Source organism: Amphiura filiformis, chromosome 4, assembly GCF_039555335.1.
Source record: "Amphiura filiformis chromosome 4, Afil_fr2py, whole genome shotgun sequence".
NCBI lineage: Eukaryota > Metazoa > Echinodermata > Ophiuroidea > Amphilepidida > Amphiuridae > Amphiura > Amphiura filiformis.
Window position 1 is genome coordinate 39,437,330 of NC_092631.1, and position 25,770 is coordinate 39,463,099.

Below are 25,770 nucleotides of genomic sequence, written 5' to 3' on the forward strand. Positions count from 1 at the left end.
ATCTGCTTGTAGTGCAGAGCGGTCTATTCAAAAATTGTATTCATCTATTGCTATGGTAGTTAATCCAATTATGGCGTCACTTCTACGGCGTATAATACCTTCACTATCTTAGCCGCAGTCTGTGGCCCTCACAGACTAAGCGAGCGTGAAGCGTGAGTCGCGAGCGCGAGCAGACGAAGCGGTTGCTGACGCAACCTCTCTGGCTAGTATACTAAAGCAACAGAGCCCGGGAACAGAGCCCGAGAGTAGTGCTTCACTATCTATGATATAGCACTACTTTTGGGCTCTGTTGCTTTAGTATACTATCCAGAGAGGTTGCGTCAGTTTCGCCATTGCTGCTAGCGCTACGTGCTCGCTACTCGCGCTTTGCGCTCGCTAAGTCTGTGACGATGACCGCCACAGACTGCGGATATCTATGATACTGATAAAACTGGCCATCACCATGTCATACATACATACACAGCCGGGGTAGGTGCTTGTAGGTTACAGAAGACTTACTATACGGCCTTTTGACTGTGGCAATCCCAAAAAACCCGGGTTACATCCAGAGATAGGCTAAACCTAGTGACAACAGTTTTGCGGACGAAGCCGTCACTGAGTTTGATCGGTTCTTAGAGTATAGCGTGCAATGTTTAAAGTAATGTGTGTGTTAATCAAGGATCAAACCACTTCAAACAGCTAATATACACAAGTATATAGGAATTTGGACACAACACACACAAATGTTGTTTTTTAAAGAAATTGATTTTAATTCTTCTTCTTTTCTTCTTGCTAATTTTCTTAGGAAATGTACCAGTTCTACCTCGAGGTTCTACCATACTTCAGTTCTTGGTATTTGATATGTTTGCATGAGTATAGTCAGGTCGAGAACGTCGAGAATTCATCTCATGAGAGGGACTCACAGTAAACACAGCAAGCCTCTTGCACCAACTGACATGTTAGCTTACAAAAAAAAAAATGTTTCCATTTACTTAAGGGCTGGGGTATGAACGTTTGGACAATATTTATTTTGGGACATTAGAGCACATCAGACATATCGAATTGCATTCTGAATACGAAGAATGTCCTTCTGATATCAAATAATTTTGATTTTTGAAATTCGCAATTTAATACACATTTTATGGCAAATCATTAAAATTGATATTTTTGATATTTAACAGTACTCGAAGTAAACTTTATAAATCTGATGATTTATACTTAAAGTGTATGTAGGTGGGATGAAAAGCCGACGATCAATTGAAAATTTTGACCTTTCGTATTGAATATATGGATTTTTTTCCCAAAACACCAAAAAAATTAGGTCTTTTTGGGAAAAAAATCCATATCTTCAATATGAAAGGTCAAAATTTTCAATTGACCGTCGGCTTTTCCTCCCAGCTACATACACTTTAAGAATATATCATTAGATTTCTATAATTTACTTCGAGGACTGATATATATCAAAAATTTGAAAAATATCAAATTTGTATAATTTGTCATAAAATTTGTATTATATTGTGATTTTCAAAAAATGAAAATTATTTGATATCAGAAAGACATGCTTCGTATTCAGAATGCAATTCGATAGGTCTGAGGTGCTCTCATGTCCCACAAAAAATACTGTCGAAACGCAATAAACGCTCATTCTAGATCCCTTAAAAAAATCTAATTGAGTCCAATTTCTGCAAACAAACATCCTATATGTAATCTACAGCCATTAATTTGCCTGGCAAGTATTGTTCTTTCAACATATTATTTTGTCGAAAATAATATGGTGACCTTTAATACTTGAAATGAGCAATAACTGCCTAATGGCATTAAACTTGAACTTTATTATTTCCTTAAAATAATATATACATCAAGAACATCAAAAAGCAAAGAGAAGTTATGGAGGAGATGGCCAGAAGGCCAATCAGGTCAGATATATGGCCATCCCTAAATTTCAAAACAAACAAAAATATCTTTGCAGTCATATTGGTTACCTTGATTTTCGATATCGACCCTCACTTTAAATGGCTGTAAGATCGTGGTCAGGAAAATACCAAAGAAGTTCGATTTCAAAAATAATATAAAACAATTATATCCTTAAAGTTGGATTGAATCTTCATTTTCATTTCACGACCAGTGATCTGTGTAGATAGGTCTACTCAAAGAGCTTTCAATAGTCATAGAGTAGCAATAGATTATGTAATGCTTTGTTCGCTTGATGCCGATTAGAGTTTGCGACAGGCTATTCATAAAAGTGGTACCATTGTTTTGAACAAAGGGGTTCCGCCATTAAATTGGTCACTGATCCGGCATCATATTAACGCTTTACACAACAGGCGAGTATAAATAAGTGACCACAATCAGTGGCGTACCGTGGCCGCTCCTACCCCGGGGGGCTGAAGAAAATTCAATTTTGCCGCCCCTTCAGCAACAGCCCGAAAAGGTTGACCCAATTTTTTTTACGGTGGTTTGAAAAAGTGAAGAGCAAAATAAAATAAAATAAAAAAATAAAAAAATAAAAAAAATAAAAGCGCTAGCGCCCTAAAAGCAACACATTTTGATGTATAGTACCATTTTTTCAATTTTTTTATGCTTTTTCAAATTTTTCCCCCCTTCTTTCTTTTCTAATTCTTTTTGCCGCCCTTCTTCTTCTGCCGCCCCTCTTTTTGCCGCCCCTTCATCTTCCGCCCCGGGGGGCTCTCGCCCCCAAAGCCCCCCACCCCCACAATACGCGCATGGGATTTGATCGGCCATCTTTGGGTACCCGCTAGCACCAACCTTGAACGCCCAATTGTGCAAATAAAAGCCGCCTAACACCTAGAGAAGATGCAAGGACGAGGAGGGTTAATAGAATAATACAATAGAGATAATTCCGCAGGTAATCCCGTCGCATCTATTCATACATAGTCCTTTTGTTCGCAAGTACATCCATTTGTAGCGTTTGATACCGCGTGTAGTTAATCCGATTATTATGTCACTTCAACAGCGAATATACCATGTTGAAGCTGTGTGTTTTGCTGAAGGTAACTGTAGGGCCTATTGTGTTGTAAACTTTCATTCTTTTGTCTACCTGTGTTTTCGCGGAAGGTGTAAAACGGGTGATGGAATGCAGTTTAAAATTTCCGCCAAGGCCGAATCATTTTCAATTTGGATTCGTCTATATCATAAAACCAGAGAACTGCTAAACATTGCTAAACCATACCGCTCCAAACTGGGTTTTAGTGACTGGTCATCACTGGTCACTGTAGCACAGTGTCATCGCCCCGATATCTTCATGGCAGAAATCGCCATGGTAGGTTGAATCCACAGCCACGCATGGCCATTTTGTTCCGACCTGTTTAATAGTTTTGAGATCATGGGCCGAGGAACATCCGACTAAGGCTACTGACAATAGCCCGGTGACTGACCTCTCTGTGTGTGAGTGAGTATGGTATATAAAATCAGAATTTTTGTCAGTTTTTGAGCTCAATACGCACGGTTCTTTCGCATACGCAAGCTAACGACTGTCATATTCTTTTAACACATATATTCAAGTGCAAGGAAAAAATATGGTTTCTTTAGAATAAAAAAGTACGGGAGATATTCATCATTTTCTACCCGGTATCCAAAGATTTATAGTCTGAATATCAAATCTTGCATAGCACATTCACGTGTATCGATCCCGGGTATTGATTTTAGTGTCTCTGCTGTACCAAATAATAATAATTTAACCTAGTCTTTGTCAAAGACTGACTCGCGATAGTGTCGGACTCGCGATCAAGGGGGTGAGCGGCAAGCCGCGATGAGCCGCGGAGCGGCGAGTACGAGCCCACGTACATGCCCACTATGATTTCCGAGAGTGGACGTGTGGTTCCCAGTAGTTTCTCTCCCTATGGATAATATAGGTACACGGTCTGTAACACAGACTATTATTAACCTGGCGATGTCGGTGTGTGTAGAGAATTATGGCCATGCACAATGGCTACAGCTTACGGGCTGTGCAATATTTATGAGCTCTGGGGATAGTAAAATTGAGGAGGGGGGGGAAGAATTTGTTGGCGAGCTGAAAGGGGGGTGCAATCAATTTTTGGCCGGCCGAGAGGGAGGGGAGGAATCTAGATCATTAAGGTTTGCAAATTGGGATCCCAAAATTTGCATGTGTAAGGGGGGGGGGGGGGCAAAGATTTCTGGACTGGCCGGGGGCAAGTGATTTTTGACAGGCCGTTCGGAAATTTTACACCCCGGGTGGCTCATAATAGTTGCACAGCTCTTAGAGCTATCTACATGTAGACATATGAGGTATCAAAATTTGTAAACAAAGCTAGCTTCTAGCTATTTCAGTTTTAAAATTTGATGCATAGATTTTGAGCCTTTTTCTCATAAAGGAATTACTCTTTGGTATGTGTGCACCACCATGTGATAGGTATCACCCATAGGAAACAACACCCAGGTGAGTGCAGAATTCTAAAGTGGTGTATTTTTTACCATCTAAAACTTGTACAAATATTGCTAGGTTTGCAATAATTGTCAATTTTGTCAGAAAATGGTTATATTGTGTAAATTTTCACATCTTTTGGTTAAAGTTTTCGCATTTACTTGTTCGCAAGATGTCAGCGTTTAATCAAGTGTAAAATGTGGGTTTTTTTTTGCATAACTTGGTTTATTAAAGCAAATCTTTACAGGCTTTATATTGTGGTCTGTTTATTCTTCATTTAGTGAAATGTACATTGTAACTACATTTGTTTATGTTTTACTCATTTCTTTATATTCATTCAGGGTTTTCTGTCGGTATATTTGATTTACACTCCAATAGCAGCTAAAATGGTAGAATTACACGGTGGATTACATTCATATTAGACAAATAATAATAAAATACACAAAAAGATCATCATTGAATTATTGCACGACACAATGAAATAATATTTAAAGTGCAATTAAAAAATTCCCGTAGGTATCATTTACACCAGCATTGTTTATTTCATTTATGCTAAAGATAAAAAATATATTGGCATGTTTTAAAATGTTGCCGAAATTTTCTTACACATTTGGTTAGATTTTACCATTTACAATGTGTGAAAAATTATTATTGATGTCATATGTACAGTGCAGTAACTGGATTCAATTAAGAATATGTTTTTACATATAAAAAGAGGGGCATGGTCGGTGAAGTTTGTAGCGTAGTTGAACTTTGGGGCACCTTTTAGCATTATAAACGGTGGGTTTTTCGACGGGAATAAGTTCACTCCGTTTAAGATTTGTACCACCCATAGACTTTCACTCCGTTTAAGATTATTTACACCCTCCATATCGAGTTTGGTACTTTTATCCAGAAGCGCATGGTCATTTGGGTTATTGACCACGATAATAAAGATTGCTTACACCAGTAAATTATTCTTATTTTCTATGCATACTTCGATTTTTATTACAACTTTATTGTAATCATAATTTACAGACCAATGCAGAAGTCCTCAGGGTCATATCCGGGCTGGTCACCTGTAAAAGAAAATAAAAGATAATGAATAAGAAATGTACGAATCTCCTCTTTTCTCATCATATAGCTTCATATATCTCAACGATACACCACGTGTGGAGATAGATAGACTTAGATAGTGCTTAAATAGATCTAGTGAGGGTCCAAGAATCTGGTCCATATGTTCCAATCGGGTATAATTATCGATCTTGTCAGATTATGGTGGGACCAGACTGTAAATGTCTTTACATCCTCCACCACGGAAGGAACGTTGCTCCTCAGGAATATAAACTGCCGGACTTTGTCAAATGGTGCATAATTGACGATGTTTATCATAATTTTGCTTTTAGTTGGGTTGATCTCCATATTCCATTTCTTGAATGCTTTATCCCATTCATCTTGGCAATTTGGAGCTCGTCAAAAAGCAAATCCAGCAGGGTGGTGTCATCCGCGTTGACACCTGTATCAAGTCGCTGTAAATCTTTCATAACAAACTCCAGGTAAAGGTTGAATTAGGCTGGTGACAGTAGGCATCCTTTTTTGCCTTACACCAACTTCAACTTTAAACCACTCAGATTATAGATATATTTCCATTGGCAATTATAGCACACTGATGGTACATACATGACTACGATGAGATAAATAACAGTTTGCTATCAACTCCTATTAATCTGATGTATTTCAAAAGAGCTTCATGCCAAATGGTATCGAAATTGTTTAACGTTATGTTCTTAAAGGGGCATTTCGTGATCCACAGCTTCATCCCCCCACTTTTCTCAAAAAAAGTTGAGATTTTTATATCGCTGGAAACCTCTGGCTACATAATGTTTATGTACAAAATATCTCTTGCAGATTAATTCGTTTAGCTAAGATATCGTGAAATTTGAATTTCGTTCGTGCACAATTACAACGCATTGTCTATGGAGCAGTGTAATACACATAATCATGCATAACTCGCAAACGCAAAATCGGAATCAACTGAAATTTTGGGAATAGGCTTTTTTCGTGGATATGTACTGAAACATGTCATAAAAAGAGGATGCTAGGATCACGAAATCCTCCTTTAAATAGAGTGAGCTTTGTAAAGAATATTGGAGATACCCGGGACTGGATTCCACGGAAATGTACCAAAACATGTTTTATTTGTGTAACGCCTCGTATTAAAACCTTAATCCTATAACGTATCTTGCTTGGTTTGTCACTACGCTGCCAATTCAAGTAGCTACCTCTTTTAATTTATTTCTAACTGATTAACACCCTCTTTTACATTACATGTTCAGTTACAACACCATCACTATCTCTCTCTCTCGCTCTCTCTCTCTCTATGTGCCATATCCAGTGACGTGGGCGACCATGGAATGCCAATCAATCCTGTTCTTTGCCAATCTCAACAGCTTGATGTTATCCACTCCCGTCCAGGCTGCGATACTCTGAAGATATGTTGTCCTCTGGCGCCCTCTGTCTCTCCTTCCATTAATCTTCCCCGTAAGGAACAAACACTCCAGATCATCTTTCCTCATACAGTGGCCCAGGAAATCAAGTTGCAGTTTCCGGATCTTCCTCAGGAGCATCCGTTGACTGCCAGCTCTATGCAATTTGTGGTGTGACTAGTCCAAGGGATCCTCAACATTCGTCTGAGGAACCACATTTCCATTGCTTGCAATCGATCTTCCATTGCCTTTGAGACTAACCAGCTCTCGCAACCATATTTCAGAATTGGTAGTACATAGCAATCTACGACCCTGAGTCCTGTACTCATGGTGATATTCAAATTACAAAGGAGTGTCCTCATCCTTGTGAAAGTCTCTTTTGCCATTGCAATTCGCCTATTGATTTCTCTGTCACACCTCCCATCTGTTGTGATCCAGCTTCCCAGATAGCTAAACCTGTCAACTTGCTTCAGATTGCCCTCATGGATTTTAATGCTGCAGATAGGAACATCCTTTTGCTTTGTAACTACCAGACACTCAGTTTTCTTGCAGTTAATGAACACTATCATATCATGGGAAAACGAAATATGCTTGAACATTGTGTGTTTTGAAAAGCCCGCGTTATTATGCAGTTCGCATGTGAAATTGTAACAAATACCCGGTATGCATTATGTACTATGTTCCCATATTTACAATTATGATTTATAGGCCTATACAGAGAAAGGAATATAAGGGAATGAATTAATGAATGTAATAATAATAAAAAGAGAAACTTAACACGTAACAGCACTAGGAAGCCATTCGATGATGTCAAATCCTTAATGCGTTACGTAATTAAAACGCCCAGGCAGGTGTAGTTCGCACCTGCCAAACACAAGTCACCCAATTTTGAAAACTGGACGTTGAATGTACACTCTCATCAATATAGATTGGCATCATTTTCTAATGTCAGCGCTCAAATCACAATAGATGAATAGATGCTGCACTCCGTGTATACAATAGTTTAGACAGGTCAGTGGTTCTTCTCACCAAGTTAAGTTAATTTAGAACAGAAGTAGCATGCATTTTAACAATTTTTAATGACCCTTAATAACCCTAATAGGTGCTGCGTAAAATGAGCCTTGGGGAGGGTAAAAGTGGGGAGAAGCAATTTTTGGGCAGGCCAGGGGGGGGCAATTTTTGGCACACATTCATGTGGTGCCCTTTTAAATAAAATTCTCTAAAGGAAAACAGTATGGAAACGCGTACATATGCAAATTGTCCTGCTTGCTGCGCTCGCAATATATATCTAGACCATTTAAGGTTTGCAAATTGGGATTCAACAAATTTGGCATGTGCAAAATGGGGGCAAATACCTGTTGGCAGGCCGAGAGGGGGCATATTTCGGTACACCGTTTGGAGATTTTACCCCGGTGAGGGGAGGGGGGCTCACAATTATTGCACAGCACGGTCTTTTACCCCTATATGCTTACCGTGGGCAACTTTGACGTCATTACATATCTCATGGTACTCCTTACTTGCCAGCAGTTTAGCTTGGGCTGGATTCCACCAATCGATGAGTTTCGAGTCTTTCCGAGTCATCATAGCGGCGCCACCGGTCTGGCAAGCCTGAAGTTTGTAATGCTCCTCTACACCTGTTATACCTTGAAACAAGATGGCTTCCGAAAATAAAGCATCTACCTACACAGACGAGTAAAATATATAGCATACAGGGTGAGTCTGACAGAACTGTACTCTGGAAAAATATGTTTCTTGAAAACTAAAAAATGACCCATGTGCGCTGTTTTGTTTTTTGTTTTTTTTCAATTTATAGCTTCAATTGACATTTGCATATAATATACAATCACATATTTGTTTCAAAGTAAAGAAAATACAAATACGCAACGGCATAATATTATACAAATATTAACTGTCCATTACACGAATTTAAGACAGTTAATATTTGTTTTATATCACTCATGCATAAATTCGATTACTAAAATACTATTTAAGGTAGGAAATACATTTTTTCATCAACATAACACCATGTTTTGCTGTGATATACTTCACATTTTGGGGTTCACCCCATAACTAAATCGGCGAGTCCAAGAGTCAGCGCACGGCTTGGCGCAGGCGCACTACGGCAGAGCATTATGATGGTAAAGACTATCACACGGAGAGGGTGATGGTAAAAATGATGAATGGCAATCAACCAATGAACTGTCTAGAATTTATGTATGAGTGATATAATTCTAAATAAGTAATGAATAGGATATCACAGGCACTTTACTTGGTTTCCGTTAATGCTTGGGTTCAAAGGTCATTTCCGAGTATCTAAAGGTAAGTTGATGGATGTCAAGCTTCACACCACCCAAGGAACACAGCGCACAGCATCTTAGTCCACCCGAAGATAAATCACGAAGTCATAAGTCATGGAAAATAATATGTTGAAATGATGCAAATTAATGTAAAATGCTGTTCTTTTAGCATTACAAATACATCATTTCAGCATTATTTTTCTTGAATAACAAAGTTATATCTTGTATGACTAATTTTAATAATTAGTCGAATTAGACCCATTGTTTGACTAATTAATTTTTACTGTGCAGGAAATGAATTTTTTGCCATTTTGTTTGTATATATTTTTTGTTCAACAGCCTGTTTACAGAAGTCGCTGAAAATTCACTCTAAAATTTGCCAAAATGTGTTATTCCAGTTCAAATACACCCCCTATATGATAGAAGACTACATAAGTGTAGACTCGAATTGTGTGACAAGTCACGACTCGAGTCATTATTTTTTCGACTTGAGACTTGACTTGCCACTTTTCCAAAATGACTTGACTTACTTGGACTTGGACTTGACGAAAATGACTTGTTACCAACGCAAGTCTGAGGTTACTTTCCTGTAAAATGAAATTCATGGATGTACATAGAATTTTTGAATATTAGTACAATTACTCCATGAATTATCACCTTTGCCACCTTTCCACGCATTTCGTCGTAGGTTGTTCTTTTTCCTTCAAAAACTACCGCCGTGCCGATTTTTATAATAATTATGAAAATCCAAGATGGCAACACCCGAAACAGACTTGTTTGATGATAACATTCTTCTAGATAACAAATGTGATCTTAAAAGCGGTCAATCTTCTTCTTCTCCTTGTGGTAAATCGCCTAGACCTTCAGCTCAACTGGTGTAACGTTTGACACGTGAAAACTTCCGTCTGGCGCGATACCAATCTGATCGCGTCCACCAAATTTATGATCAACCGGGACAAGACCAATTCTTTTCTCGACTTCATCAACAGCGGATCCGTCGAAAATGGATACCAGCTGCACCCAGGGTTCCACTTCATCCATGTTCCACACCATTCCCTCATGTTCTGCAGGAGGATTAGACTATGCCATAGTCTATTTTTGATGTCAATCATGATGAAAGCACTCAGTTGAACTCGAAATTATACTGATATTAATTACAACAAAATACTAGTATAAAATTGTTATGAAAAAGTTTATATAATTATATTAGTGACAGTAAATGTAAAGTGTACGTAGGCTTATATTATTGAATGCAACATATCATAATGTCATAATTGTATTGGCACTTCAATACTGAACAATTCTGATTTTAGAATCTGCCAGTTTATTAATCGCGAAATTCCAGGTTAAAAATCCAAAGTCAGTAGTCCACTTGGGAAGCTAACAAACAGAGGGAGTAGGGTGACTGAAAAGAACAGATGTGAAAATCTATCAATTGTGCACACATTAATTAAATCAAAGTTTTAAGCTTAAATACAATATCCAGAGTATGCACAATGGGCAAGTGGACTACGGGGTAGTCTACATGAGGATTAGAAATCTACTACCAACAAGTATTAAAAGAAACTGCACAAGAAAGTTTACGCTTATTCTACAAACACCTTCCAAACGTCATAGACTGTATGGAAGAAAAGATCCATATTGAGCGTGAAACCAGACTTCAAAACATGGAAGAAAGTATCAGCGATCTTTCTCAACGACGTAGGGCAGAACTGTTTTTGCTTCGTTTCGTTTCGGAACATCTTTCAACTACTGCAAGACGTCCCCGACAATCATGGGGAGATGGCAACCGACTGAAGCTGTAAACTCAACTCGACTGCTCTTTTCAGAACCACTGTACTTCTAAAAAGAGAATATGATGCTTTGTTTTATATGCTGTTTGCACTTTATAATACCGTTTTCCACCCTTATGATTATTTTTACCTAATTTTCGTAATTTGGTTTATTTACTTTTACTAAATTAGTATCACTCCAGCCCCTATATAACACAGTCAAATAAACTGTACTTTGCATCGTTTCTTTGCATTCCTGTTACCAGAATTGCCTTTTATTCATATAACTTGATTTTATTCTCACTCTTCACCTATACCATAATATTTACACAATCCGTATTGGTTGCTTTTTTACGTATATCTGCTTATATCCGCATTTAATGCAATTGTTGATACTTCTTTCTTTAATTTGCATATCGAGTAAATTGTAACATAGAACGGTAGTGCAATTTCATCACACATAACGTACGCTTTGCAATAATATTGTACTACCAATCTCTTTATATTACTCGGTTAATTTACGCTTATTCTACAACACTTTTCTTTTATGATAAAAACGAATCGTCACAACATTTATCTAATTATTTAACGTACTCTAAATCTGAATATTTCCCACTTTTAGTCACACTAGCTCTGACTTTTCTGCAAGACTTCTTTTGACGGTACAATTTTATATAATGCATCTTTTAATCATTTTCAATTTAACCTACTCCCGGCCCAAGTGGATTTTTTACTCGGGGTTAAATTCGCAATCCATAAACTGCACGGATGATTCCAGAACAATCCCCACCCAATCATTTTCAATTTAACCTACTCAATATATGGATCAAATCTCCATATATATATATTTTACTATCACTTTTATATTGGAAGGTTTCTACATTTCTATCTCTAGGTAATCGTTGTAAGCAACTCGTACCCTTATATAGTGTATCGGACTTCATTAGTCCTGTAATCGAAAACTCAATTTGATTTTCGCCATCTTGAATACCCATCAACAAATCACACCATATGACCAACTGCTGAATAGTTGTGACTTGACTTGTGATTTGATGACTTGTGACTTGACTTGAGTTGCAGCTTTTCCAAAATGACTTACTTGTGACTTGGACAAAAGGACAAGAACAGAGTCGCCCATTCAACCTCATTTGAAATTCAGGGTGTCTTCCATATGGTGTGTGGAATATTCTATTTATACCGATGTAATATGAAACAGCGGGAACCAACCGCGGAATTCGGAATAAAGACGAATTCATTATTCTCACCGTTTCGGCTTTCAGCCATTCGAAACACTGTTCATCAGTAGGGCAATGGCGTATGTTTTCTGCTGGAAGTACTGCTCCCTAAAGTAAGAAAAGGGATACGATAATTATCACAAGCCTGAAGCTTATCAAATTAAGTTTTAAAGCCATATTGTAACATTTGCTGATAAGGACGCCTTCAATATTTTTCAAAGTTCTGTTTTTTTTACACGATTGTAATGTACTTTAGCAAACTAACATGCCCTGCAAATATCAAGACTTTTTAAAGTGCTGTAGTTTTGTCATAATCCGAGAGTTTGAATAAACCTTCTGAACAAGATTTCCATACTGTTTTCCTGAGCCTTTTAGAGCGTTTTATTTTAAAAGGTGCTCCATGAATATGTGCTAAAACACGCTTGCCCCTCCCCCCTCCCTTCGGCTTGCCAAAATTTGCTTCCCACCATTCTGCTTGCCAAAACAATCCCCACCCCATTTCTACCGTCTCCCTGGGCTCATAGTTATTGCAGTCCCTTTAATAGGAGTTTTTGTTCATTCATTGGGCTTATCAAGCTGTATAGAGGGTGTTCCATAAACAGCTGGTTCCAACGATATTTTAAAAATGTGTTTTCAGCCATCAGTCATTCAGTGTTTACATAATTATATTATTGCCACATCTTTAAACTATAATTTGCAGAAAACCAGACCTCAATAATTTAAGATATGATCTCGGATGTACAGTTGATTGCTGGATAAATTTTGCCATTTTCTGTTGACTTCAAGTAGCACTGTACTGGTTGATTGAACACGTACAATGTTCACTCAATGGAGAGTGCTTTGAGACTTGTGTTCGTCCGTTTGCGGCTTAACTTGGCATTTTGCCTCAAAAATCTAATCTTTTTGTAAAAATGACACATGTTTCTTAAAAGAAATGTTCTGAGAATCTCACAAATTACATTAAAAATGTAAATAAGTGCAAATTCTCTCTATTTTGACCTATCAAACTTATAATATGGGGAAAATTGGAAAATTGTTCCCGCAACCATTTACATTCTATAGGTTATATCTTTAAAACTTTAAAAAATCAAAGGAACTCTGGTTTCCGACAAATTATACCTAAAAAATGGGACTTTCACATAATGTAAACACTGAATGGTTGAATAAACATCTCAAAATATCACCAATTTATATGAGACACCCTGTATAACGTGTTCATTCATTTATTCAAAGTAGCCGCACAAAGGAAAAATGTGAAAATGTGTCTAAAATTTGTCTTTTTTTAACAAAATAATATGATACGTATTTAGTGCATAAACAAGTATTCCTTTTCGTTTCTGCTTTGGACACACCAATTTTCGGCTTTATCAAACTAAAATTTGGCCTCCATTTTGTAAAAGTTTCTCACTTCTGGGGGGGGGGCATAACCGCGGCCATTATTTACATTTTCTACATCCGCCACTGATTCCCCCCCCCCCCCCACTTTTAAAATCGTTCCGCCGCCGTTGCTGTGCGAGTAGGTTGTTCAGGCTTTTTACCCCTACTTACAACAATTCCTTCAGCATTTGCAAGACAATGTTCATCACCGACAGCTCCGTCGAAGAAACCAACGATCTTCCCGGTTATATTTCGCCAGTCAAACTTCCTGGGATTTCCTGTTAGCGTGGCAAATGCCTGGGGCAGTGGTGTGGTAAATTGATCGGAAAAGTCGAAGGTACGTTGTCGCTCAGGCAAAACTCGATATCCTAAAATAATAATAATAATATCGTCACCCTCATAACCAAAGTGCTTAAGTCATTATTACATGCTTCTCATTTGCAAATTTGATTTTCTGAGTATATAAACCCATAATTAATCAAATTTCCTGCCGCATTCTTCATTAACTTGTGGAATTCATCTCTTTTGATGTATTCCACAAGTTATTGAAGAATGCGGCTAGAAATGTGAACAGGTTCGGAGCTGCGAACAGTTAAAAGGGGGTCTTTTGGAGCTGCGAACAGTGAAAATGAAGGGTCTTTATTGGCTTTCTGGTTGAAAATCGTGTAAAAACACCAGAAATATGAGGAATGGGTCATTTAAGGGTCGGCGAGCTTACCCGTAATGGTCATTTGTGTTGAGTGCCCCCTCCCCCGGACCAAAGCGCCACTCACCAGCCCGATTCAGCATATTGCAGGCCCGTAGATTTTACAGTCCTTCTACCAATAATTTTGTATAATACAGCCTGTCTCAAAAAAATTGTGCAGGTGTAAAGCGCCCTCTAAGGCAATTAGAAAACACCGTTGTGACATAAGGCTTACATCAGCATCAAGGGCGGAGTCTTAGCTCTCAAATGCCGTTTGTTCTGTTCAATTTGCTTGTTTTAATCTCCAGATATGTTTGGTTAACTACGAAAGGGTAAAATCACATTTGTGCCACTTTTACTAGGGAAGGGGGCTGCATATGTAAATCAACGATAGCTGATGCATGATGTTGATGCGTCTAATGCACTCTCCCCTTCGGGGCTCATGCATAAGACGCATCAACATCAGCGCGCATGCATTATTTTGTCTAATTTCTCTCCCAACAAGTACTACGCGTTCATTAACCTATAAGTTTGCAATATTTGTTTGTTTTTTATAAACATGTCTTGAGTGACAAAGAAAACAGTATTTACCATGATAAAATCATTGACATGCACATGTATTTAATGTGACAGTAAAATGTGAAATATCTATTTATCTTTTAATCTGTTTTAAGTGGAAAAAGAGAATCTTATAATACCAGTATCATGATAAAACATTAAAAACAGTAAAAACAATTTTTATTGTTGTATAATTGATGCATTCTTTTGATTTCACGAAGGAACTCTTGAGAAATTTGATGCTATCATTGATTTACATGCACGGTCCTCTTGATCTTACCTAGTAAAAGTGGCACAATTGTGATTTTACCCTTTCGTTGTTAACTTAACATATCTCGAGATTAAAACAAGAAAATTGAACAGACCAAACGGCATTTGAGAGCTAAGAATGCGCCCTTGACGTTGATGTAAGAATTATGTCACAACGATATTTTCTAATTGCCATAGAGGGCGCTTTTCACTTGCACAATTTTTTTTAGACAGGCTGTATTACGTGGGCTTAGGCCTATAATACGCCACGGAGCAAAATAATGTCACCCTGGGCTGACAACTAACCCCTGATACGCCACTGAAATGTACATGCTATAATATATCTTACCACCGCACGCGTCATACCACCCTGCCATCAGCCCATCCCCTCCACGTGATGCCTCTCCGGCCGCGCTGTTCCAACAATTTATCCAGAGGTCCGCCACAATCTTACAATTCTTATTGGCTATTCTGCAAACTGTTACACAAACGATTCTAATAGTATTAAACATGGGGATTTTAGTACAAGAGCAATCACATACTTATTCAGAACCAGATAATGGCCGATATACGCACCCATAACAAAATGCTAAAGATTCTCATCCTAAAATGAGTCAAATTATGTAGAGTTCTCAAGCTTGAGGAGTTCATATTATTTCTACGCCTAGTTCAAGAATCATGGTGTAGACTTGTTTTCTTTGATAATCGTTCGACTTGTTTCAAGTTTTTAGACCCAAACTGGTCTCATGTCCAAAGGCATAGTTCAATAACCTCATCCAACTATAAATGCTCAAAGTATTAGTTTTTGTACCCAGCGACACTTAATGTTCAAAGGTACCAACACTATATGGATAAAAGAGTAAAAAATTCGGGTAAAATTTGCCTCAAGTGCATAGTGCTCACGTGTGGATTTATACAACTGCATGGCTGTCCATCAACCACTGAAGTCCAGTGCTTGATTGACAGCCAATTCATCCCGAATTTATTCAGGGATGATGTTCGGCCAATCAGAAAAAACGTAATATGGGGTTTATTTGGTGCCGAAGGAGCACACACCGGCTGGGACCAAGACTATCAACCCAGACTGATTCGCGATTGAACAATATGCATTCTGATGGACCAGATACATACTTTAAACCAGCAATTCGTTTCATGCGCAACCCGAATTGTCCATATCCATAGTAGCCTGTAATGGTTTTTCCCGGTGGTTTTTAAACAGAGTACAATACGTGGTTTTGGTAAAACGCGACTAAAAGGCAATAGAAAAAGTTTCAAATGTGTCAAATAAAATGTGTCAAATAAGGGGCAGTGCAATATTTATGAGCCGGGGTATAAATTCTGCAAATGGCGTGCCAAAAGTTGTTCCCCCCCTCGGCCTGCCAAAAATTGCTTGCCCCATCTCGGCCTGCCAAAGATTTGCCCCTCCCACCTTCTGTGCAAATGTCAAATTCTTGGGTTCCCAATTTGCACTATTTTAATGGTCTAGATATACAGCCTGTCTAAAAAAAAAAAGTGCAAGTGAAAAGTGCCCACTATGGCAATTAGAAAATACCGTTGTGACATGATGCTTACATCAACGTCAAGGGCGCAGTCTTAGCTCTCAAATGCCGTTTGTTCTATTCAATTTGCTTGTTTTAATCTCGAGATATGATTAGTTAACAACGAAAGGGTAAAATCACAATTGTGCTACTTTTACTAGGGAAGAGGGATGCACATGTAAATCAATGATAGCTGTTGTTGATGAGTCTAATGCACTCCCCCTTCGGGGCTCGTGCATAAGACGCATCAACATCAGCGCGCATGCATTATTTTGTCTAATTTCTCTCCCAACAAGTAATACGCGCTCATTAACCTATAAGTTTGCAATATTTGTTTATCTTTTAACATGTTTTGAGTGACAAAGAAAACAGTATTTACCATGATAAAATCATTGACATGCACATGTACGACGTATTTAATTTTACAGCAGAATGTGAAATATCTATTTCTCTTTTAATCTGTTATAAAATTGATGCGTTCTTTTGATTTCACGAAGGAATCTTTATAAACTTGATGGTATCATTGATTTACATGTACAGTCCCCTTGATCTTCCCTAGTAAAAGTGGCACAATTGTGATTTTACCCTTTCGTTGTTAACTAAACATATCTCGAGATTAAAACAAGCAAATTGAACAAAACAAACAGCATTTGAGAGCTAAGACTATGTCCTTGACGTTGATGTAAGCATCATGTCACAACGGTATTTTCTAATTGCCATAGAGGGCGCTTTTCACTTGCACAATGTTTTTTTGAGACAGGCTGTATAAGGAGCATAAGGAGCAGGAATTTTTTCATATTTGAACGTTTGTGTTTTTCTAATCCTTTTTAGGGCGTGTTATTTAAAATGTGTCCCGTAAATGTATGCCAACAACAGGCGGCATAGGACACGCGACACGTGACGTTCGAGGCTGGAGAAAATACAAGGTTGACAGCCCCATTCAAAATACACGGTTAGCAGTTATAAATTAAAAAACAACATACAGTGTGGTACATTGTCGTACCCCTACGGTTTTAGATTAAGATGATTTTGCTTTGACACCACATAACAAATTTAGAATTGTTTGTGAAGATTTCATGATTATGTGTTAATCCAATGGCGATGTCAAAAATGACGATATCGCTTCCACCACCGCCTGGCCAACAATGTATATTACCACTGATCTTAAACTGCCGTATATGATCAGTTTAAGATCATTTGTAAACTGACTATATACGGGAGTTGGGAGAGCAGGTTGATTCAGCGGTCTGACCTTGAAAATAGTCTAAACAGGAAAGTTGGAAAAAGAGCAAGCACTGATTTAATTGACCTTGAAACTTTTAACTAGCCAAAATAGGACGCCCTCTATTGTATTTGGATTGAACTAGCCAAGTGTTATGTTGCCATTTAGCCATCCCTTCTCAATTAGAATTATCTTTCTAAATTTGTTAATTCAGAACGATATGTAGATCGAGTGTATAACTTACCTGCATTCAAAATATCCGGAGAAAATCCTTCCAGCTTGCCAGTTTTTTCGCTTCTGTAGGAAGAAGAAAGAAGCAGCAATATATAATTCTTTATACCTTTATACCTTTATAATGTATTATTCTTATGTATTATTCTTATATCGTCGGGTGCATCACATACTGGTCTATCTTGAATTTTTGACTTTTTTGAGAAAATTGGTATATAGTTCTTTTTTACGGAGCTCTTCAAATACAACAAATTACAGACCTCAATTTTTCCTAGATAATTAGTTATAAAATGTTTAATTTAAACTATCTATGATTTTTCAAAATACGTATTTTCACATACTGATCTATCTCGAAAAAAAACACGCATTTCTAGAAAATCGCAATTGAAAATCTTCGTATTAAGTTTACCTTTCTATAATTTAATTAGACTACGGATTTTCATGAAAGTGGTTTTAAATTAAAGCATACACTTAGCAGATTTATTTAAGTGGAATCTTTAATTATATTTACGTATGTAATATTGCTTAAAACTACACTTAAGTTGTAGTTCTGTATGTGAAATCGTTAATTTCCCGATATCGTATTGAAAGTGCATTACATACTGGTCTATCTCGAGATAGACCATGTGATGCGTCTAAAGTCACATCATTGTTCGCGAAATCGAGATAGCCCCCAAGATAGACCAGTATGAAACGAATTTTAAATACGATATCGGGAAATTTCACATACAAAACTACAACTTTAGTGTAGTTTTAAGCAATACTGCATACATAAATATAATTCAAAATTCCACTTAAATAAATTTGTTAAGTATATGCTTTAATTTAAAACCACTTTCATTAAAATCCATAGTATAATTAAATTATAGAAAGGTTAACTTAAAACGAAGATTTTCAATTGCGATTTTCTCGAAATGCGTGTTTTTCGAGATAGACCAGTATGTGATGCGTCCGACGATATCATGTAATGAATGAAAAGATATTAATAAATCTAATCTAATCTAATCTAATCTAATCTAATCTAATCCTCGTACCTGATGTGGTTCCGGTCTCATCTGCTCCCGTTTATTGCTGTTTGCTTCAATTCTCAGTATTAGCCGTATTACATAAATACAATTATAACTTTATGTTTTTTCTTGTATTAGTTTATTTCTCTCGTGCAATTTCTCTTTGCAATAAGTTTCTTTTAGTACATGTATATTGCGATTCCTGATGAAGGTCACTTGGCCGGAAGTTTGATTCAAAGTGATATGGACAGTATTCGTCTTGACCCGTGTGGGTGGGGTTGAAGGAAGGGGTATGTGTATTGTTTTTTACAATATATGACAATAATAATAGGATACTTACATATAAAACTGATTGTTCTCGGAGTATCCACTGTGTAGCAGCCAGACTTTGTCATCTTCGTAATCCGCTGCTGATGGTAAACCTACGAATAATGGCATGAACAGACGTGTTAGTGTAGCAACATTATATTTTGTACATTCATATTATTCATATTCATATTTTATTATCAAAAGGTGACCCGAAGGTCAAATTACATGATAAATTTACAAAGATAAAAACAACAAACATTCAAAAATTATTTTTTTTAAAGAATTACATCTATAAACACATAAAATGGTATAAAATTTCATTTAAAGAAACTAATATTGCACTTTTAAAATAGTATCATTAAATAATAAAAAAAGAAAAAGAAAAGGAAAGCTACACATTGCATAATTCACTTCAGAAAAAGGGGGTTGATTGCACGGCCACTGTGCATGCAGGATACAATGAGCACATGAATAAAAAGAAAAATTACACATTACTTGTTTAGCAGGTCCACAAAGTATGGTATGGGACTATTTTGGAAGCGAGAGGTTCTGAACCGCAGTTGGGTGAATTTGTGCGCATTGCGAAGGTTGCGACCATGAGCACTTTGTCTAGATGGAGGAAGAAGATCTTTGGTACGGTCTGAGTCGGCAAGCCCTTCGGCTAACCTTCGACAATGATCTTCTCTTCTATCTGACAAGCGCTCAATGTCGCAAGCTTGCACCGCCTCAGCATATGAGGTAAATCTCTGGCCTAAAATGATCCTGCATGCACGTCTTTGGAGTTGTTCAAGTGACTTTGTCTGATTTGTTGTTAACGAGGAGTGCCAGGTGACATCTGCGTACTCAAGAATAGGGCGCACATAACCTTTGTACACAGTAATTAGTTCTTCGTCATTGAAACCAAATTTTTTTAGCAGTTTTAGCATATACAACTTCTGGTTGGATTTCTTTGTTATTTCATTAACATTTTTGTCCCATTTCAAGTCATTTTGAAGGTGAACCCCTAGTATCTTAGCCTCAGTTACATAGTTCAAGGGCTTACCAGCTATCTTAAGCTCAATAGGGGGCGGTGGTTCATTTTTGAAACAGACCTGGATGGCCTGACACTTGCTAGGGTTCAAGCTAAGCTTGTTTTTGTTTGTCCACTCAGTGAACTCGTCCAGTGTATCTTGAAGCTTGCTTGGTTGGGTATACGGACGATTTTCAGCAAGTGTCAGGTCATCCACGTACTTCCAACAGTTGATGCTTGCATCTTTGGACTGAACTGCATCATTAATGATAACCTGGAAGCCAATTGGGCCGAGTTTAGTACCCTGTGGGAGGGCACCATTGAGAACTTTGAACTCAGAGAGTGACTGATTGTAGCGAACACATTGCATACGGTTGCTGACAAAGTCACACAACCAGGGAACGATGGATCTGCGGACTCCCAAGTGGATAAATTTCTCAATGAGGATGTTATGGTCTATCATATCGAACGCTTTGGAGAAGTCCGTCAGAACCACCGTTCCCACGTTGTTGACCCTGTCAGCACCTTGATGAAGAGTGTGGAGGAGGTTGATCAAGTAGTGGGAGGTCGAGATACCCTTGATGTTACCAAACTGTTGGGGGTCAATTTTGTCTTCGATGTCTTCCAAAATCCACTTCACAACAAATTCTTCACCTATTTTTGACAAAACATCGGTCAAGGAGACAGGTCTGCTGACATGAACTCTGGTTTGCAAACCTCATAACCAAGACAACTTTCTACGGAAACTGAAGGCGAAGAAATACATATTTGCCTGCTAATATTTTTGGGAATTTAACTGTTAGCATCCTCAGGCAGTATTGACTGGCTGACTGTCTTCCCTGGGCTGTCTTCAAGGGGGTGACAGTAAATTCACGGTTGTTCTAGCAACGCAAACCTATCGCATGACAAATCTCGATGGCTTTATATATATGAGGCCAATTACCGATCGGCCCGGGTCGATCGGTTATGAATAATTCATATTCGATCCCTTGATCATGTTAATTAGTGTTGACAAATAAAGCCACCGTTTAGTTTGGCGAACTTGGCCTGTTCAATGCGAATAACACGCTTAAAGGCGCGCCCGCTATAAGGGCTGGGACCATTTCACATCAGGCACCAGTGATTTGGTTTTTTTTACAGAAAGTCTACTAATTTGAGAAGGGACTGACCTTTTACAACAGTATGTCAAAATATAAAGGACTTGCTACCACCAGGGATATGCTACCACTAATACAAACAAATGCGGGGTGGTTGCAAGGTATGAATTACAAGTAGTAATAGAAGGCAAGAAAACCTTTGACACAACATCTGACCTTCCACCACAGCTTGTTGCTCCTAATCCAAGACTGTAACTCAATCAGGTGTGCTCGGATTGCGATAGTGTGTACATCGGTGAGCATTAAGTAAGAGTCTGCTGTCGCAGATATTTCAAGAACACTGGTCACAAATTGGATTCTCCAATATTAGGATTGTGAAGAAGGAAAGCAAGTTCCTAAATCGGAAGATAAAGGAGTCCATAGCCATCAGACAGGAGCAAACAAGTCAAGAGACGGGCCGGGTTTTCTCATCCAAATGTAAAGAAAACAGTCCGGGGGTCAATAATGCCTGAGGATGGTATAGCAGTTAGTTACTGATAATATTAGCAGGTACATATTTATTTTTGGCGGGCCGAGGGGGGGAGCAATTTTTGCGGGCCGAGGGGGAGGGCAAGCGATTTTTTGGGAGCCGTTTGGAAATTTTACCTCGCCGGGTTATAATTATTGCACAGCCCCTTAAGGGCTGGGGTATGAACGTTTGGACAGTATTTATTTTGGGACATTAGAGCACATCAGACATATCGAATTGCATTCTGAATACGAAGAATTTTTTGAAATTCGCAATTTAATACACATTTTATGGCAAATCATTAAAAATTGATATTTTTGATATTTAACAGTACTTGAAGTAAAATGTATAAATCTGATGATTTATACTTAAAGTGTATGTAGGTGGGATGAAAAGCCGACGATCAATTGAAAATTTTGACCTTTTGTATTGAAGATATTGACTTTTTTTCCCAAAACACCCAAAAAATTAGGTTTTTTGGGAAAAAAATCCATATCTTCAATATGAAAAGGTCAAAATTTTCAATTGACCGTCGGCTTTTCCTCCCTGCTACATACACTTTAAGAATATATCATTAGATTTATATAATTTACTTCGAGGACTGTTATATATCAAAATTTGAAAAATATCAAATTTTTATAATTTGTCATAAAATTTGTATTATATTGTGATTTTTAAAAATGAAAATTATTTGATATCACAAAGACATGCTTCGTGTTCAGAATGCAATTCGATAGGTCTGAGGTGCTCTCATGTCCCACAAAAAATACTGTCGAAACGCAATAAACGCTCATTTTGGATCCCTTAATAGCATTAAAAAAACAGTTTTTGAACACTTAATACAAAATATTCTGAACAGAATGTTATTTAAGGGATGGTGTATGAACGTTTGGACAGTATTTATTGTGGGACATTAGAGCACATCAGACATATCGAATTGCATTCTGAATACGAAGAATGTCCTTTTTTGAAATTCGCAATGTAATACACATTTTAATGCAAATGATTAAAAATGGATATTTTTGATATTTAAGAGTACTCGAAGTAAACTTTATAAATCTGATGATTTATACTTGTGTATATAGGTGCGATGAAAAGCCGACGATCAATTGAAAATTTTGACCTTTCGTATTGAAGATATGGATTTCCCCAAAAAAAAATAGGTCTTTTGGGAAAAAAATCCATATCTTCAATATGAAAGGTCAAAATTTTCAATTGATCGTCGGCTTTTCCTCCCAGCTACATGCACATTAAGAATATATCAGTAGATTTATAAAATTTACTTCGAGAACTGTTGTATATCAAAATGTGAAAAATATCAAATTTTAATAATTTGTCATAAAATTTGTATTATATCGTGAATTTCAAAAATGAAAATTATTTGATATCAGAAAGATATTCTTCGTATTGAGAATGCAATTCGATATGTCTGATGTGCTTTCATTTCCCACAAAAAACACTGTCGAAACGCTCAAAACGCTCATTCCAGATCCCTTAAGTGTTAACAAAATATTTTGCAAAAATCTTTTCCCAAATTATTTTACAGTAATGTTTTAAAACGTTTTCATGACCTTTATATAACCCGAAATTTAAACGTTATTAAAACGTTTTGAATAAACGTTTTAAGAACATTTTTGTGTCTGCTGGGATAATGTACTCGTAGTATTAATGTGATGATTGTATCTACAGTTAAGAAATAACTTTTACCTAAATTGAATCAGCCAAATCCATTGTGTTCATCAGGTAAACAGAGGATAAAGTCATAATTCACACATAAGTCCCCATAGAACTATCCAATATTATTCAACTAGCACGTTACGTAGCACTAGCTTATGTAGCTATATATTTAATAACATGTTGACCTGGCATGTTGAATAGACTAGAGAGATCTCGTGACACATTGCCAATAAGATGAATGAATAAGTATGAATGAAATAAGTTCATGGTTTACTTGTTGTCGTCGTCGTCGCCACAAATCATATTCGTGAAATTATATTCGTATCAATAGTACCATTACAGCCCGGGCATTACAGGCATTATACATGTATATCATACCAGCAATCTGGTACATCGTGTATACTTTGATGTGATAGACGATACGAGCAAAGTATTCTAGCCAGAATACTTTTATACGAGGTTTACAACATAAATCATAACGTTAAAAAGATAAGGGATTGCCCTTTTAAACACTAATATGCAAGTGCTTAATTCTATACATTATTGTATGTGTTTAATTTGGAAAAATAAAATAGCATATTATGGATTATCAGTACATTTAATACATTATACTGTAGTTATAATTTAAATATTCCTTTGTATTCCATTGTTTATTTGAGAGTTTTTAAAACTGTTTATTTTAAAATCCATACTCAATTTATCGGTCGGTTGCGAAGCAGTCGGTCACAAGCTTCCTCCAAGAACTGAATTTCTGAACTCATTTGGGGAAAGAGTAATAGCCGTGTTGCGATGTACTTGTGGTACAATACTCTCTGTCTTCCTTTCCTTCTTTACCCCATGTTGGAGATTCATAATTATTTTGAGCAATATGAATGAATGATGTTCAATAGGGGCAATTTTTCTTGATTTAAGTAAAGCCTTTGACTGTATGAATCATCCCCTTCTGTTTGATAAACGTTGTGTTTTTGGAATTATTGGATCTTCATTAGAATGGTTTAGATCATCTCTTAGTGGAAGATCAGGCTGTAAATATTAATTCTTGTATTTCTGAGTATAAATATTGGCATTCCTCAAGGCTCAAATACTTGGGCCACTACAGTCTTTCAAACAATGTAGCCTGTAAATGTACTACATGTATGTACGCATAGTGACACAACTCTTCTTTGTATTTCTGGAAATCTACCTATTCTTGGATCTGAGCTTCAATCAAACTTACTTAAAATTACCAGTTGGTTTCAAAATAACAACATTACTTAATAAATGTAAGAAACTAATTTCATGGTGTCATATTCTTGAGAAATTTAATGATATTTTTTTAATTACATCAATGATCATATTGAACGTGTTAATCAATTTAAATAAATTGGTGTTGCTGTCCGTGAGTGTATGGTACCAGTAGGTTATCTGCCGATACATGTAAATGCATTCTTCTTCTTCTTTTATGGTCCCTATAATCTTAATAATATCTTGCGCTCTAGAGGCCAAGATATCATTTAATTGGTTGTTACAAATCTTTGGACCCGTGAAGCTCAAATGTTCTACTGCTCGTACTACAAAGAGTCACAATATCAATGTCTTCTTTTCTTTTTAAAATAAGAAAAGTAGGGCCCAAAAACCTAAAAAAAAAGCAAAGGGACTCTGTCAGGAACTGCAGACTTGCTAACAGTAAACATATTGAATCAAACCTTACCTACGTTAACCACACTAGGTGATGCTGATGATCCGGTCTGTTTGGACAGACTGACAATGGCTATAACGAAGGCCGCAAAGGCAAAACATACCGCAGCAACTAACAACACAAGATTCAGTTTACTATTTCCAGCACGCCACGGATTGTCTTTTACGTTGGCAGATTCCATGATTGCAGGTTTTCTCTCCTGCAGATATTGTCCTCTTGCAATGCTTCTTCTGTCTGTACTGTCTCTGTGTGTGTGAACGTGTGTTTATTTCGACTAAATATGTACATTCACTGTTCACCCTTGGTTGATATATTTTCGAACAATTACAGAACTATTAATTGGAGCGTTAAAGGTTATCTGATTAAGGCTGAGTTGTATGTTGTGTAAATTTGACTCATTTTAATTTCACATGGTTCGAGATGAACTTGACTCATTTTAATTTTACATGGTTCGAGATATTAAGTCTTAATAAGA

General features: G+C 37.1%; 1 protein-coding gene across 2 annotated transcripts; it reads right to left on the reverse strand.

Annotated features, from left to right (window-relative positions):
- Window positions 1–4,588: 4,588 nt before the first annotated feature.
- On the reverse strand, window positions 4,589–25,770 carry LOC140150878 (uncharacterized). Of its 2 annotated transcripts, XM_072173026.1 has the most exons (8): window positions 25,308–25,770; window positions 19,358–19,439; window positions 18,024–18,076; window positions 15,369–15,497; window positions 13,699–13,895; window positions 12,181–12,258; window positions 8,319–8,526; window positions 4,589–5,439 (listed from the first exon to the last, which is right to left on the reverse strand). In XM_072173026.1, the coding sequence occupies exons 1-8, from the start codon at window positions 25,474–25,476 to the stop codon at window positions 5,393–5,395; spliced, it is 963 nt and encodes a 320-aa protein (XP_072029127.1). In that variant the 5' UTR covers window positions 25,477–25,770; the 3' UTR covers window positions 4,589–5,392. The 2 variants fall into 2 exon arrangements, with proteins under 2 accessions (XP_072029127.1, XP_072029128.1); XM_072173027.1 differs by lacking the exon at window positions 15,369–15,497.